Source organism: Passer montanus, unplaced genomic scaffold (genome assembly GCF_014805655.1).
Source record: "Passer montanus isolate IOZ18808 unplaced genomic scaffold, ASM1480565v1 scaffold71, whole genome shotgun sequence".
Classification (NCBI taxonomy): domain Eukaryota; kingdom Metazoa; phylum Chordata; class Aves; order Passeriformes; family Passeridae; genus Passer; species Passer montanus.
In genome coordinates this window covers 2654185-2668772 of record NW_024372259.1, presented here as the reverse complement: position 1 = coordinate 2668772, position 14588 = coordinate 2654185, and the positions used below count along the sequence as shown (strand labels likewise).

At 53.0% G+C, this 14588-nt stretch overlaps 1 protein-coding gene across 4 annotated transcripts in view; it reads left to right on the top strand.

Moving 5' to 3' along the window:
• The first annotated feature begins 1855 nt into the window (after positions 1 to 1855).
• The window catches only part of RGS8 (regulator of G protein signaling 8), a 29030-nt gene continuing 16297 nt past the window's right edge, over positions 1856 to 14588 (top strand). Inside the window, exons 1-2 of one of the 4 annotated variants that reach the window (XM_039730330.1) lie at positions 1856 to 1962; positions 9028 to 9086. In XM_039730330.1, the coding sequence (XP_039586264.1) occupies positions 1885 to 1962; positions 9028 to 9086 (137 nt within the window). In that variant the 5' untranslated portion in view covers positions 1856 to 1884. Of the gene's footprint in view, positions 1963 to 9027; positions 9087 to 10858; positions 11029 to 12541; positions 13072 to 14588 lie in introns of those variants that run through there. The other 3 variants (XM_039730332.1, XM_039730333.1, XM_039730334.1) reach the window with 3 other exon arrangements.

The following is a 14588-nucleotide window of genomic DNA, read 5'->3' as shown; positions in this document are numbered from 1 at the left end:
CTATTCTTATTTACAAAACCATCTTTGAAAACTTATTTCTAATTCCATTTCTCTCTCAACAGTATCTGTCCTATTCCATAACATTTATAAGCCAACATTTCTTATCTCAAAATTTACATACAAATATACACTATATAATCCTTCCATCAAACTTTAAGATTTCTCTGCAAATCTATTTCCCAGGTAACAGCAAACAAAGACCACAAAAATTGTATTTGTTTTGGTTTAGGGTAATTTTGGAAGAAAAAGTTTTAAAGGCTTTTTTTTAGAAAAGTAAATTTAAGTGGGTTTTTTTAAAAATGGGTTTAGGGAAAATATTTTTTTGGAGAAAAGTGGAAAAATTTGTTTATTTAATAGGCAAAGTATTTATTAGTATAAAAAATGAATAACATTAAATCATAAAAATTTTTGTTGTTTTAAAGGAGATGATAAATTTAGAAAGGTTTTTTGTGGTTTGTAGCTTGGTTTATTTCGTTTTTTATTGCTTTTTTGGTGTTGGAAATGTTGTGGTTTAGGTTTTGCTGAGTTATAGGTGTGAGGTTTTGGGTGTTTAGTTTGGAATAGGTTTAAAGAAAAGGAAAAAAAACCCCTATAGTTTAGGGAATTTTTTTTTGTTTTAGTTAAAATTAATTAAAAGTAAAGGAGAGTTTTGTTTTGTTGTTTGTTTGCAGATAATATAGGAGTAGGAATGTGGAGTAGGAACGATCTGTATTGGTGTGAGGCCCTGATCCCTTTCCTGATCCCTTTCCTGTCCCTTTCCTGTCTCTTTCCTATCCCTTTCTTGTCCCTTTCCTGTCTCTGTCCTGTCCCTTTCCTTTTTCCTGTCTCTTTCCTATGACTTTCCTGTCTTTTCCCCATCCCTTTCCCATCCCTTTCCTATCCCTTTCCTGTATCCATCCTGTACCTTTCCTGTCCCTTCCCTGACTCTTTCCTATCCCTTTCCTCTCCTTTTCCTTTTCCTTTCCCATCTCTTTCCCATCCCTGTCTCTTTTCTGTCCCTTTCCTGACTCTTTCCTCTCCCTTTCCCATCCCTTTCCCATCCCTTTCCTATCCCTTTCCTGTATCCATCCTGTCCCTTTCCTGTCCCTTCCCTGACTCTTTCCTATCCCTTTCCTCTCCTTTTCCTTTTCCTTTCCCATCTCTTTCCCATCCCTGTCTCTTTTCTGTCCCTTTCCTGACTCTTTCCTCTCCCTTTCCCATCCCTTCCCCATCCCTTCCCTGTCCCTTTCCCATCCCTTCCCTGTCCCTTTCCCATCCCTTCCCTGTCCCTTTCCCATCTCTTCCCTGTCCCTTTCCCATCGCTTTCCCATCCCTTCCCCATTCCTTTCCCGTCCCTTTCCCGGTCAGCAGCGCTGCCGGCGTCCCTTTCCCATCCCTTCCCCGTTCCTTTCCCATCCCTTTCCCATCCCTTCCCCATTCCTTTCCAGTCCCTTTCCCGTCCTTTTCCCGGTCAGCAGCGCTGCCGGCATCCCTGTCCCTTCCCCATCCCTTCCCTGTCCCTTTCTTGTCCCTTCCCTGTCCCTTTCTCATACTTTTCCCATCCCTTTCCCGTCCCTTTCCCATCTCTTCCCTGTCCCTTCCCCATCCCTTCCCTGTCCCTTTCTTGTCCCTTCCCTGTCCCTTCCCCATCCCTTTCCCATCCCTTCCCCGTCCCTTTCCCATCCCTTCCCCGTTCCTTTCCCATCCCTTTCCCATCCCTTCCCCATTCCTTTCCAGTCCCTTTCCCGTCCTTTTCCCGGTCAGCAGCGCTGCCGGCATTCCCCCCTGCTCTGTGTGTGAGTGTGTGTGAGTGTGTGTGCGTGTGCCACAGCTCCCGCTCTCCCTTCTCCCCCTTCCCTCTCCTCCCGAGCCCCCTCCTCCATCCAGCTCCTGTTCTCCCCCGGGATGCGGGGCCGGCTCCCCGGGCCCCCGCAGCTCCCCGGGCCCCAGCCAGCCCTGGCCAGCGGGCACCCAGAGCCACAGGTAAGGGCCAGGAGGGATGAAGGGATCAATCCCAGGAGGGATTCTGGCTTGTTCCTGCCCCAGTTCCTGCCAGGCGGGAGGGGAAGGGCGATGCTGGCATGTCACCCCCTCGATGGCACCGCGGTGCCGCTCCCCCCGCGCTGATCTGCCCGTGGCATCTTGTGAATGGTCAAAGGGACACGGGCACGGCTGTAATTAATTAGCAGGCGGGGAAGGAGCAGCTTTCCTTAGGCTCAGCCCAGCCCTGCCCCGGGAGGAGCGGGGCCGGTTCTGGGTGATCTCCGTGGCAATGGGATTAGCGCTGGGCCTTTGATGCCGGGAGAAAACAGCAGCCTGTGCCTGTGCTTGTGCTGCACCTCGGGGATCTTCAGCATCCCGGCATCTCCCCCCGCCCTGCTTTGCTCCTGTCGTGGTTTTAAAATGGTGGATTGTGTTGGCCTCGAGTGTTTGGGTCTCTGTGGCATTGTGAGCGAGCGCTGGGGCTGAGCTGGTTAAAAACGAGACCAATTGGAGCGAAAAGATTCCGTGTGGGAGAGGACAGAGCTGTGCTGAGCCGAGGCTGGAGAGAAAACTTGCAGATAGCAGCGGCATGTGCGCTCTTTGGGGAAGAACCAGCTGGACTGGGGGTTTATTTTGCTCCTGCCCTGACTATGGGGCTGCTGTAACACCCCCAAAGCAGCGAGGGTCAGCTCCTGGCTCTCCCCTGGGCGGGGGAAATAATGTAATAATATCAGGCACAGCTGACAAATACAAGGGGCCCGTTGTGCTGGCATCCTCTCGGGCTGCTGCGCCCCATCCCAGCGGAACGCGCTGGAATTCCTCCAGCTGGGAATGGGGAGCCCACAGGTTGCAAAATGAGCGGGCTGAGCTGCCGTGCTGCCCTCCTCTCGTCCCTGCAGCCCCCAGAGCAGCGCTGGGACACGCCTGCCCTGTCCCCCTGTCCCCCTGTCCCCCTGCCACCCGGCTCTGGGGACAATGCCCATCTGGGCTTTGGCATCTCCCTCCAGCCTGGCAGGGCACGGGCGCTGCTGGCAGCCGCTCTCCCGAGGAGAAGCTGCTGCTGGATGCATCAGACATTTTTATGAAAGAAAAATCCGCTGGAGAAAAGAGGACGAGCTCGTCTCGCTCGCCTCATTTATATTTTAGCTCAGGCTACAGCAGCAGCCTCCAGAGATGGATGAAGGAGAAACCCCAGCTCGCCCTGGTGGCCGGCTCTGTTTGTATTTCATCCCAGGTGAGGTGTTTAAAGCCGAGCACGTGCTCAGGTGTTTTGCTGCGGTGGGAGCGTGTCCCTGGAGCAGCGGATGGCCCCAGGAATTCCTCGCTCAGGGCCCTGGATGCCCTGCGGGCCCCGGTCTGTGGAATAGCAGCGATAAGAGCAGAGCAGAAGCAGACCTTGTCCATCATAAATGGCTTTGGGGCTGCAGCTCCGAGGTCTGGGGCTGATTTTTAACACTCAATAAACAGCTCGTTTGCGGTAGCCAGCTCACTTTGCAGAACGCAGGCTGCTCGCGAGCACCTCGGATGATCTCCCGGCAGCACATTACCCTTGTCTGTCAGCAGGGCTGGCTCCCTGACCCGCAGATCCCGATGAAACCCCGCGAACACCGGGGCAGCCCGTGGCAGGGATCGCCGCGGATCCCTGTCCCAGCCTGCCAGCCGTGCACAGAGCCGTGCTCCAGCCGCTGCCATATTGACAGCAGCAGCGATGCCGAGGGCTGGGAGGGCTCCGAGGCTGCACAGAGCAGCTCTGTGTCAGCTCCCATCCCTTCTGCCTCCCTGCTCCGCGCTCGCAGCATCCTCCCCAGCGCTGCCCTCCGCCCAGCTGCTTCTGGCCGCGGCAGCGCCTTTCCTCGGAGAACGATTATGGAATTGTGATAAAAGTGCTTTAAAGGGAAAATTCTTCCCTTTGGTTCCCGCCTGCCCTTCTCAGCCTGGAGCTCCCTGCTTTGCTGTTGGTTTTGTGTCCTGCCTGCCCGGAGGGAGCAGGGGAAGCATCTGCTCCGCTGCAGCAGCCTCCGAGCCCAGGAGCCACAAGCATGGCCAGGAGTCGCTTCTGTCATTGACACAGGGGACAATTTAAATAGCTGCCACGCTCTCGAGCCGAGCCACGGACACATCTGCGGAGCTCGCTTTATGTAACTCGGTTTTATTTCTATTTTTGAGCGTGTGCTTTCATTTCCAAGGGGAGTTTGGCTCGGTGGGTGTCTCCCATCTCCTGCCCTGCCTCAGAGAGCACGTGTGAGATGCTTGCTCTCCTCACCTGTCCCTGAAACTCTGGCTCTACTTCTTTTCACCTTTTAGGATTTCCTCCCTGCCAGGCCTGACGTGGAGAATGATTTGAGGTTTAAGATGAACAGATAAATCAACCCCTTAAAAACATTCTGAGCTTCACCTGTGGACATTTCCTGCTGTCCACATTACCTGAGATTTTTTTATTTTTTTTTTTTAGAAGGGGGTTCTGTTTGCAATTAAGATAAGTGTGTGGTTTGTTTTGTGATCCACACCGATCACAATTCCTTCCTTCCAAGGCAGTCACCTTGTGCTGGACCAAGTGTGCTTTCAGACAAGGCAGCAGGGCAGCCTGGCACAGTGAGCAGAGCTGGATGCAAGTTCCAAGTCGTTTCCTTCCAGGTTTAATTGCAAACGGTTCTGGAGAAGAGCAGTCTCTGGAGAGTGATTAATTAATTACTAATCTGAATTCCCTTGGGGTTGGGCCCTATCAGTGCCACTCTGGAGTCTGGATAAATTTGGAATGACTATGAAGGAGAGCAAATGACATTTTATTCCTTTCAGTAGTGCAGCAAAAGCCCAAATCCCCCCTGGGTTACAGCAGCGTGCTGCAGGTCTGTGGCTCAGCCTAAGGCAGGCTTTGCAGCTCACCTGAATTCCCAGAGCCAGGACTGCTGTGGGAGGCAGCCAGCCCCTGTGATTGGCATTTTGCAGCCACAGAGCCCACACAAAATCCCAGGAGGGTTTGGATTGGAAGGAACCTTAGAGCTCATCGAGTTGCAGCCTCCTGCCATGGGCAGGGGCCCCTTCCTGTGGTTGGTGAGCATCCTCTGCAGAGATCTCAGGGGCAGCAGAAATGAAAAACATGAAAACACACCAGGGAACGACTGCACCTATGGGGATGTAGCTGTCCAGCAAAGTGAAGAAGGGAAGGGAAAATCCTCTTGGACCAAGGGGTTGTGAAAGCTTGAACAAGGCCCTTGGAGCAGCGCACAGCCAGCAGAGATGCTGCCAGAAAAAAATCACAATGGAAAAGCAGCTACAGCTGGTGGAGCTGTTTGGTCTGGGCAAGACTTTTTGGGTAAAACCCATCTGAGTCACAATCAATGGTCAAAACACCTGGAATAGGCAGGGAGGCACTGAAAATGAAAAGGACCCTGGGTAGGGAAGAGGCTGGCAAATTCCCTTCTGCCCTTCCACAGTGACAGCCAACACTGCCAACGCTGCACGTGGTCACTGCTGCTGTGTTTGCTGCTGCCAGGTGAGGGGGAAATTGCTTTGGAGTAATTGTTGGAGAGATTTAAATTTTTGGATGGGATTCAAGCCTAATATCAAAATGAGTTATTTTATTAAAAGCATTTAAATAGAAACTGAAGAGTGGTCGGAAGCAGGGGGGCTGTTTTAGAAGGAATTTGCTGTAAACCCACTGCACAGAAGCTTTCTAAAATATTACCCTGTAAAAACCCCATAATTCTCTTTATCTGCAATTTAATTACATTTCCCATAGTGCCTGTGTCAGAACAGTTCACTTATTCTTGTTCTCTGTTAACTCACACCTGCCCCGGGAATCTAGAAGGAAAAACTGTTGGCATTCCAAGTCATTTGTGTGTTATTTAGGATATCACTGAGCTCACAAAAAGGGTCTAATGAGGTGCTGGAGAAGTAGGAATTGGGGTTCTCATCCTGGTGATGGCGGTGAGATGGCAATATCTAAAAATATATATTTATAGAAATTTATAAAAGATATATTTATAAAAATATATAAATCAGATGTTTAGATAAAGATATAAAATATGTATGTACATAATTATAATTATAATTACATTTATATATAATATATAAATAAATAGAAAGTATTTATATATTATAGAAAATATAGAATAAAATATACTAATAATTTAAATATAAAAAATAAATATATGAATTTATAAATAAATACTTTTAAAATAAAAACTATAATATAATTATAAATATATAAAATTTATTAATAATTTTATAAATGAATATTTATAAATTTATATCTATAAATTATAAATTTATAAATAAATATTTATAAATTTATATCTATAAATTATAAATTTATAAATAAATTTATAGATATAAATTTATAAATAAATATAAGCAGAGGGAGAAATGGGAGCACTCTCATGATCCAGGAATTTGTCCCATCCAGTGCAGGTGGACCAGAACCTGATCTGTTTGGGACTGCAGCAAAGTCTCAGAAAATCTGAATAATGGAGCAGAATCACCCCGAGCTGTGTGGATTGAACATTTTGGTGACCCCCTCCAGCCCACAATGTGTTTGTGAGTGAGGGCTCAGGGATGTCCTGGGACTGTTATGAAAACCTTGTCACTCGTGAGCCCCTGCAGTGCCCAGAGGGAACCTGGGGGCATGGAAACGCTGCACTAAACCAAAAATGACACGTTAGGAGTTAAATTTGGCTTGGGTTTTGGGGCAAGGGCTGCAGCTGACTGTTATTTAACTTGGCCAAAGCAGCCTGTGGCAAGAGAGGCAGAGGATGAACCTCAACCTTTGACTGGCCAGGGCAGTTTTGCAGTGCTTGTCCTCTGATAAGTGGAGATGTGATTAAGCCCAGCCGGGAGGACCTGGGCTTTGCCAGGGCAGGATGAGCACAAGGCAAACATCTCCCCAGCACGGCGGGCAGCGCAGGAGGGGAGCCAGGCTGACGGGGAGCCGGGACCTTTGCTGCACTGCTGCTAATCCCCGTGCTGTTCCAGGAGGTTTTGCCTCTCCCCAGGGATGGGGCCTGGTGATAATGTGCTATCTCAAGGCATGTTTCCTGCTCATTGCACCGGGGTGCCAGCAGTGTTTGAGCAGACTGGAAGGTGACTGAAGTTTCCAGGGAAAAGGCAATTATTGTATGTGCAGGGATTTTTGTGGTGGGTAGGAAGGAATGATGAATTTGATTTTATGTTTTCAGAAGGTTAATTTATTATTTCATGATATTATATTAAATAATATTATACTAAACTATATTAAAGCATTCAGAAAGGATATTTACAGAATGCTAAAAAGATAATAATGAAAACTGGTGACTCTTTCTAGAGTCTCAATATAGCTTGGCACTGATTCGTTAATGAGTGAAAATACAGCAGTAACTAATGAAACAATTACTTGTTGGATAAATAAATTTTAAACATGTTTTACATGAGCACAACAGAGGAGAAGCAAATGAGATAATTATTGTTTTCATTTTTCTCTGAGGCTTCTCAGCTTTCCAGGAGAAAAATCCTGGGTGAAGGGATTTTTCAGAGAATGTGAATGTGACAGGCAACGACTTGTTAAACAGCAGAGGACTTTTTTTATTATGATAATTCTTCTTATTTTTGTGTTTTTTGTTTGTTTTGGTCGATCACCTTTGTCAGGATCAAAGATATCAATGGAGATCCCCTGGCTTGAGCTGTCAGTGAGGCTGTGACCCCCATCAGTGTGACACTGCTGGCTGTGCTGAGCAGCTGGGGGGGTGCTGGTGCCACGGGTGAGGTTGTTGTGGTGCCCTGGACACCCCACACGTGTTTCTGAGGAGGAAAAAGGGATTGCAGCCACACTCTGGGGTGAGGGCACCGAGGGGTGTCCAGCCCCGGGGGGTCCAGGCTGTCTGCCACACTTCTGGGAGCGTTTCCCTTCTCTCCTCCCGTGCCCGGCAATAAAACCCTCCTTTGCTTTGTGCCAAATCCCCCGCGGCCCTGCTGACACCTGGGCCCTTGGGTGAACCTCTCTTGTGTGTGGCAGCTCCCGGAGATGAGCGGTGTGGGGCAGCAGCCCCCCTGAAGCCCCGGGAGCCTCTGGAATCCATCCCAGCCCAGCCTGGCAGGCAGCCCCGTCCCGGTGCTCCCTGGCAGCCCTTGGCATCCTCCGCCGTGCCCCTCGGGCCCGCGGGGAGAGGCTGCATGCTGCTGCCGGCTGGGTGAGCCTGGGATGCGCTGGGATGCGCTGGGATGGACTGGGATGAGCTGGGTGCGCGGGGATGAGCTGGGATGCGCTGGGATGGGCTGGGATGGGCTGGGATGGGCTGGGAGGGACTGGGATACACTGGGGTGAGCTGGGATGAGCTGGGAAGCGCTGGGATGAACTGGGGTGAGCTGGGTGCGCGGGGATGAGCTGGAATGAGCAATGATGTGCTGGGAAGGGCTGGGATGCGCTGGGATGAGCTGGGATGTGCGGGGTTGCTTTGGGATGAGCAATGATGCACTGGGGTGAGCTGGCATGAGCTGTGATGTGCGGGGTTGCTTTGGGATGCACTGGGGTGAGCTAGGATGTGCGGGATTGCTTTGGGATGAGCTGGGATGCTCTGGGGTGAGCTGGGATGAACTGTGATGTGCGGGGTTGCTTTGGGATGAGCTGGGATACGCTGGGATGCACTGGGGTGAGCTGGGATGCACTGGGGTGAGCTGGGATGCACTGGGGTGAGCTGGCATGAGCTGTGATGTGCGGGGTTGCTTTGGGATGAGCTGGGATGCGCTGGGTGCGCGGGAATGCACTGGGGTGAGCTAGGATAAGCTGGGATGCACTGGGGTGAGCTGGGATACGCTGGGATGCGCTGGGATGCGCTGGGATGCGCTGGGGTGAGCTGGGATGCGCTGGGATGAGCTGGGATGCGCTGGGATGCGCGGGAATGCGCGGGGCTCCTGGCAGAGGCGGCTGGGAGCGCTCGGAGCGCTGCGCAGCCGGGCTGGGGCTGATGCGAGAGCGGCTCTGAGCTGCGCTGCTGCTGCCGGGGAGGGTGGGGAGGGGAGGGGAGGAGTGCCGAGGTGTGCCTGTCACCCCGAGCAGGGCTGGCGCTGAAGAAGCCCGCTCTGCTGTCTCCCCAGAGCCGCTCCGAGCACGCTGTCGGCGCAGACCCCCCGGCAGAGAGGACAGGTCAAAGGCAGTGAGTATCTTCTTCTCGGCGTCTGTCTGTCTGCAGTGCCTCCGTGCTCGGTTTTTTTTTCCCCCTTGGCTTTCCCTGCATGTGAACGGATGGTCTTAATCTCCTGAAGCCCCTGGAGATCTCATGGTTTGCTGTTCTGTTTATTTGTTTGGTTGGTTTTTTAACCTTTGTGCTGCTGGTTTTTTTTTGGATTGGGATGGCTTCCTTATCTTTGCCCAGGTGGTTTGATAACCTGAACGTCCTAATCACACTCCTCCCTTGCTGTCTGCCAAGGAGAAACCCCCAAAACTCATCCATGATGAGGCTGGTTGTTCTCCTTGACCGGCTTCCTTCCACAGGAGGGGGAGGCAGCATGAAGGATGGAGCAGGGGAGGCAAAACCTCTCACCAAGACCTTTATTGCAGTTTACCAGACACCACAGATTACATTTTAAAGCCAAAACTGACTGGATTTTGTTTGCAGACAGAGAGAACATCCACGGGTGTGCCAGCTGAGCAGTGGGATTGCCTCCACGGGGAATGTAGGTCCAGCACCCCTGAAGTCAGACAGACTTTGGGATCTCGGGGAAGTTGGGTGCTGCTCAGTGGTGCAGGTGCTTGCTCTGGGGGCTCAGTGGGTGGCTGGGAGCGAGCAGAAGGCTCTGTCATAACAATACCCCAAAATTCAGGCTGCTGGAGGAGGCTGCAAGGGGGAGAGGGCAGATGGCTCCGCTGCCAGCTCGGAGCAGCAGCGGGAAAGAGAAGCAGGAGCTGCTGGACTCTAGGAAGTCATGTGCTGTGGCCCCACATGGGGGTGAGGCTGTTAATGAGGAAATTTAGAAGGGCTTAAGGAATTACAAGGATTGATTTCAGTCAGAGAAGCAGCCGGTCGGGGCGAGGATTAAGGGAATGCACTCACTGGCAATGCAGCACAATCCCGGCTCCATTAATTGAGTGGGGAAGAGGCTTTGTGCCTTTTTAATGTAATCAGGTTTTAAGAGGGATGCTGCACTGGGCAGTCCAAGCTCTTGGGTCTCCCCAGGCCCCAGCAGAGCAGGGTCCTGGCTCCTTGCACACCCTCTCAGCTCTCATCAGCTCCTTGGGCTCCTCCTCAGTTGTTCCCAGTGACACCACGACATGGAGGGTACCTGGAGCTTGGCAAAGCAGAAACCTCTGCCTTTGCTCATTGTGGAGTCCTGTTCTCTGTCCCCTGGCTCTCCTGCCTGCTGGATCTCACCTTCACTCTCTGTTGATGTGAGGGTTGTCAACCAGTTGATCCCCAGTGTGCCAAGGCTCACGAGGAACCCACCATCTCCAGTCTCCCTCTCTCCTGCTGGGATGCACTGGGGTGAGCTGGGTGCGCGGGAATGCACTGGGATGCGCTGAGATGCGCTGGGGTGAGCTGGGATGCGCTGGGATGCACTGGGGTGAGCTGGGATGCGCTGGGATGCGCTGGGGTGAGCTGGGATGCGCTGAGATGCACTGGGGTGAGCTGGGATGAGCTGGGATGCGCTGGGATGCGCTGGGATGCGCGGGAATGCGCGGGGCTCCTGGCAGAGGCGGCTGGGAGCGCTCGGAGCGCTGCGCAGCCGGGCTGGGGCTGATGCGAGAGCGGCTCTGAGCTGCGCTGCTGCTGCCGGGGAGGGTGGGGAGGGGAGGGGAGGAGTGCCGAGGCGTGCCTGAGCTGGGATGCGCTGGGATGCGCGGGAATGCGCGGGGCTCCTGGCAGAGGCGGCTGGGAGCGCTCGGAGCGCTGCGCAGCCGGGCTGGGGCTGATGCGAGAGCGGCTCTGAGCTGCGCTGCTGCTGCCGGGGAGGGTGGGGAGGGGAGGGGAGGAGTGCCGAGGTGTGCCTGTCACCCCGAGCAGGGCTGGCGCTGAAGAAGCCCGCTCTGCTGTCTCCCCAGAGCCGCTCCGAGCACGCTGTCGGCGCAGACCCCCCGGCAGAGAGGACAGGTCAAAGGCAGTGAGTATCTTCTTCTCGGCGTCTGTCTGTCTGCAGTGCCTCCGTGCTCGGTTTTTTTTCCCCCTTGGCTTTCCCTGCATGTGAACGGATGGTCTTAATCTCCTGAAGCCCCTGGAGATCTCATGGTTTGCTGTTCTGTTTATTTGTTTGGTTGGTTTTTTAACCTTTGTGCTGCTGGTTTTTTTTGGATTGGGATGGCTTCCTTATCTTTGCCCAGGTGGTTTGATAACCTGAACGTCCTAATCACACTCCTCCCTTGCTGTCTGCCAAGGAGAAACCCCCAAAACTCATCCATGATGAGGCTGGTTGTTCTCCTTGACCGGCTTCCTTCCACAGGAGGGGGAGGCAGCATGAAGGATGGAGCAGGGGAGGCAAAACCTCTCACCAAGACCTTTATTGCAGTTTACCAGACACCACAGATTACATTTTAAAGCCAAAACTGACTGGATTTTGTTTGCAGACAGAGAGAACATCCACGGGTGTGCCAGCTGAGCAGTGGGATTGCCTCCACGGGGAATGTAGGTCCAGCACCCCTGAAGTCAGACAGACTTTGGGATCTCGGGGAAGTTGGGTGCTGCTCAGTGGTGCAGGTGCTTGCTCTGGGGGCTCAGTGGGTGACTGGGGGCGAGCAGAAGGCTCTTTCATAACAATACCCCAAAATTCAGGCTGCTGGAGGAGGCTGCAAGGGGGAGAGGGCAGATGGCTCCGCTGCCAGCTCGGAGCAGCAGCGGGAAAGAGAAGCAGGAGCTGCTGGACTCTAGGAAGTCATGTGCTGTGGCCCCACATGGGGGTGAGGCTGTTAATGAGGAAATTTAGAAGGGCTTAAGGAATTACAAGGATTGATTTCAGTCAGAGAAGCAGCCGGTCGGGGCGAGGATTAAGGGAATGCACTCACTGGCAATGCAGCACAATCCCGGCTCCATTAATTGAGTGGGGAAGAGGCTTTGTGCCTTTTTAATGTAATCAGGTTTTAAGAGGGATGCTGCACTGGGCAGTCCAAGCTCTTGGGTCTCCCCAGGCCCCAGCAGAGCAGGGTCCTGGCTCCTTGCACACCCTCTCAGCTCTCATCAGCTCCTTGGGCTCCTCCTCAGTTGTTCCCAGTGACACCACGACATGGAGGGTACCTGGAGCTTGGCAAAGCAGAAACCTCTGCCTTTGCTCATTGTGGAGTCCTGTTCTCTGTCCCCTGGCTCTCCTGCCTGCTGGATCTCACCTTCACTCTCTGTTGATGTGAGGGTTGTCAACCAGTTGATCCCCAGTGTGCCAAGGCTCACGAGGAACCCACCATCTCCAGTCTCCCTCTCTCCTTCTTTCCTTCCCTCCTTCTTTCCTTCCCTCCTTTTTTCCTTCTCTCCTTCCCTCCCCTTTTGCAGGCTGTGCATCTCCTTGGCTCCCTCAGGCTCCCACCACCCTGGCGTGGCCCTGCTTGCTTTGTTATTTCTGTGTGAGCCCGTGGTGGTGAAAGCAGCAGCACCTGCAGATGTGTGAAGTCCTCCTGTTGTTCTGTTTGCAGTGCCAGCTTTTCCGTGATGCCTGGCCAGTACCACCAGCCATGACCTGGAGGGACAGGCACAAGAGGTAGTTTGGTCTTCTTAGCGAGCTCAGCCCGGAGCTCTGCCCCTTGAGGAGAGACCTTCGGAGGTGCTGGAGGATGAGTGGGATAATGCCAACTCCTGCTGCTCCCTGGTGAGCTGGGACACCAAACTCACCCTGCTTCAGAGCTGAAGTTGGACTTTACCTGGTCCTAGAAGGAAATGCTGTCTCTCCTCTGTGGCCATCCCTCAGCTCTCAACGTCTTCCATTGAACAATTGACTTTCCACTCTAGGAGGCAAGGATCAAATGGGTTGAGGACAACTGGCCCTTCTTGGCTTTGGCAAAGAGGATTCTTTGGTGTATTTTTAAGTGCCAGGACATGAAACAGTAGATCCCTTCCTCCTGCCCTCCTGCCTCCTGCAAGCAGCCCTGACTGCGGTCCAAGCCAGCCAGTTAAAGGGTTAACCATAGCTGGATGCCTGAATGGCTGCCTTACTGATCCCACGGAGGTAACTGCAAAGAGCACGGTGCATCCCCCAGATCTGCCATCCTGTCACTGTCTGCCTCGTCCAGCAAGCCCCTCTGCCCACTGCAGTGTCCCCTGCTGCCCTTCCCTTGCCTCTCCACCTCTCCACACCCACTTCCTCTCCCTCTCTCTCTCTCCCCTGTGTCCTGTCTTGGAAGTCCTCACTGAGAGAAGTGTTTTCCATGAGGAAGCAGCTCCCAGCTCTGATTCCCAGCTCCCTGCTCTGATTCCCTGCTGCAGCCCCTTGATCTCAGGCCCCACGGGGGAACCGGAGCAGCGCTGCGGTGACGCCTGTCACACCTCTTGCTGGGAAATTCGTGAGCAAACAGAGCAGGGCACGGAAAGGGGGAGGGTAGGAGGCATCTGGAGAGGGACCAGAAGGATCCTCCAGTGGGTTTGGTGCCCACAGCTGGGAACGTGGCACTCCCTGTGCTCTCCTCTGGAGTTTGTGCAGTGCCCACGGCCGTGGGGCCGTAGTTGGAGGCTGTGCAACAATTCCTGTGACTGAGGAGCTCCTGGGTTTTGTGCTTGTTAAATGCTGCGAGCTGCCTGTGCTGCACCAGGGAGACACTCGGTGCATTTAATTAACATTTAATTTGCTTTAAGATTACATTAAAATGTGCAATAATAGAAGCTCTCCGAAGGGCGGGAGGGGAAGGGGGAAACAGGCGCGCTACAGATTGGCTCAGGCACTGGTGCTGAAGTGTTCTGCAAGAATTACAGATGGAAGGGGAAAAAACGCTGTACTTGTGCTGCCACAGAGAGTATTGGGCATCTGTCTGGGAGCAGGGCTTGGAGAAGGGCTTTCAGCAGCTCCAAAGGAGGTCCAGCAGCTGAGAAGTGGAGATGGGGTCGCTGGATGTTCCTCCCATGGTCCCGAGGAGAGAATGGCCCAGATTGATGTCCAGGGAATCTCCAAGAGGAGACACCCTCGGGCTGGAGAGGCAGATCACAGAGCCCATGCAAACCCAAGAAGCAGCCCCCGCATGTTTTTGGGGAGAGGGTGATGCCAGTCCTGTGCAATGCATGTGCTCCCTTTCCCTGTCCCTCTGTCCTGCCCATCCCGGGTTATGTAATGAAGGATGCTGCTGTCCTGGGAAGGGGCTGGGCAAGGACACCAGGGGCTGGCACGGGATCGAAGGCTCTGGGGCTGGGCTGAAATTTAGAGGAAAAAAAGCTATAAAGCCATTTTCTGCCTGGGTAAGCGTGTCAGGAAACAGGCAGTTTGATCCTGCTTATGTAATCCTGAGTCTAAAGAAGCGGCTCGGGATCGATCCTGGCTGGGAACTCACGGGGCTGCAGCACAGGCTCACCTTGCAGGTGCCTTCCCACCCCTCTCCTTTCTCCAGCCCCCTCCTGCCCTCCACATCAGGTATTTGTGCTGGTTTTGGTGCTGCTGGAACGTGGTGACCGATTTCTTGTACTGCTACCCATTGCTCTCCTCCCACACCTGACCAGAGCAGGACTTTCCAAGAAACCATCCCAAAGCTCAGCTTTTCA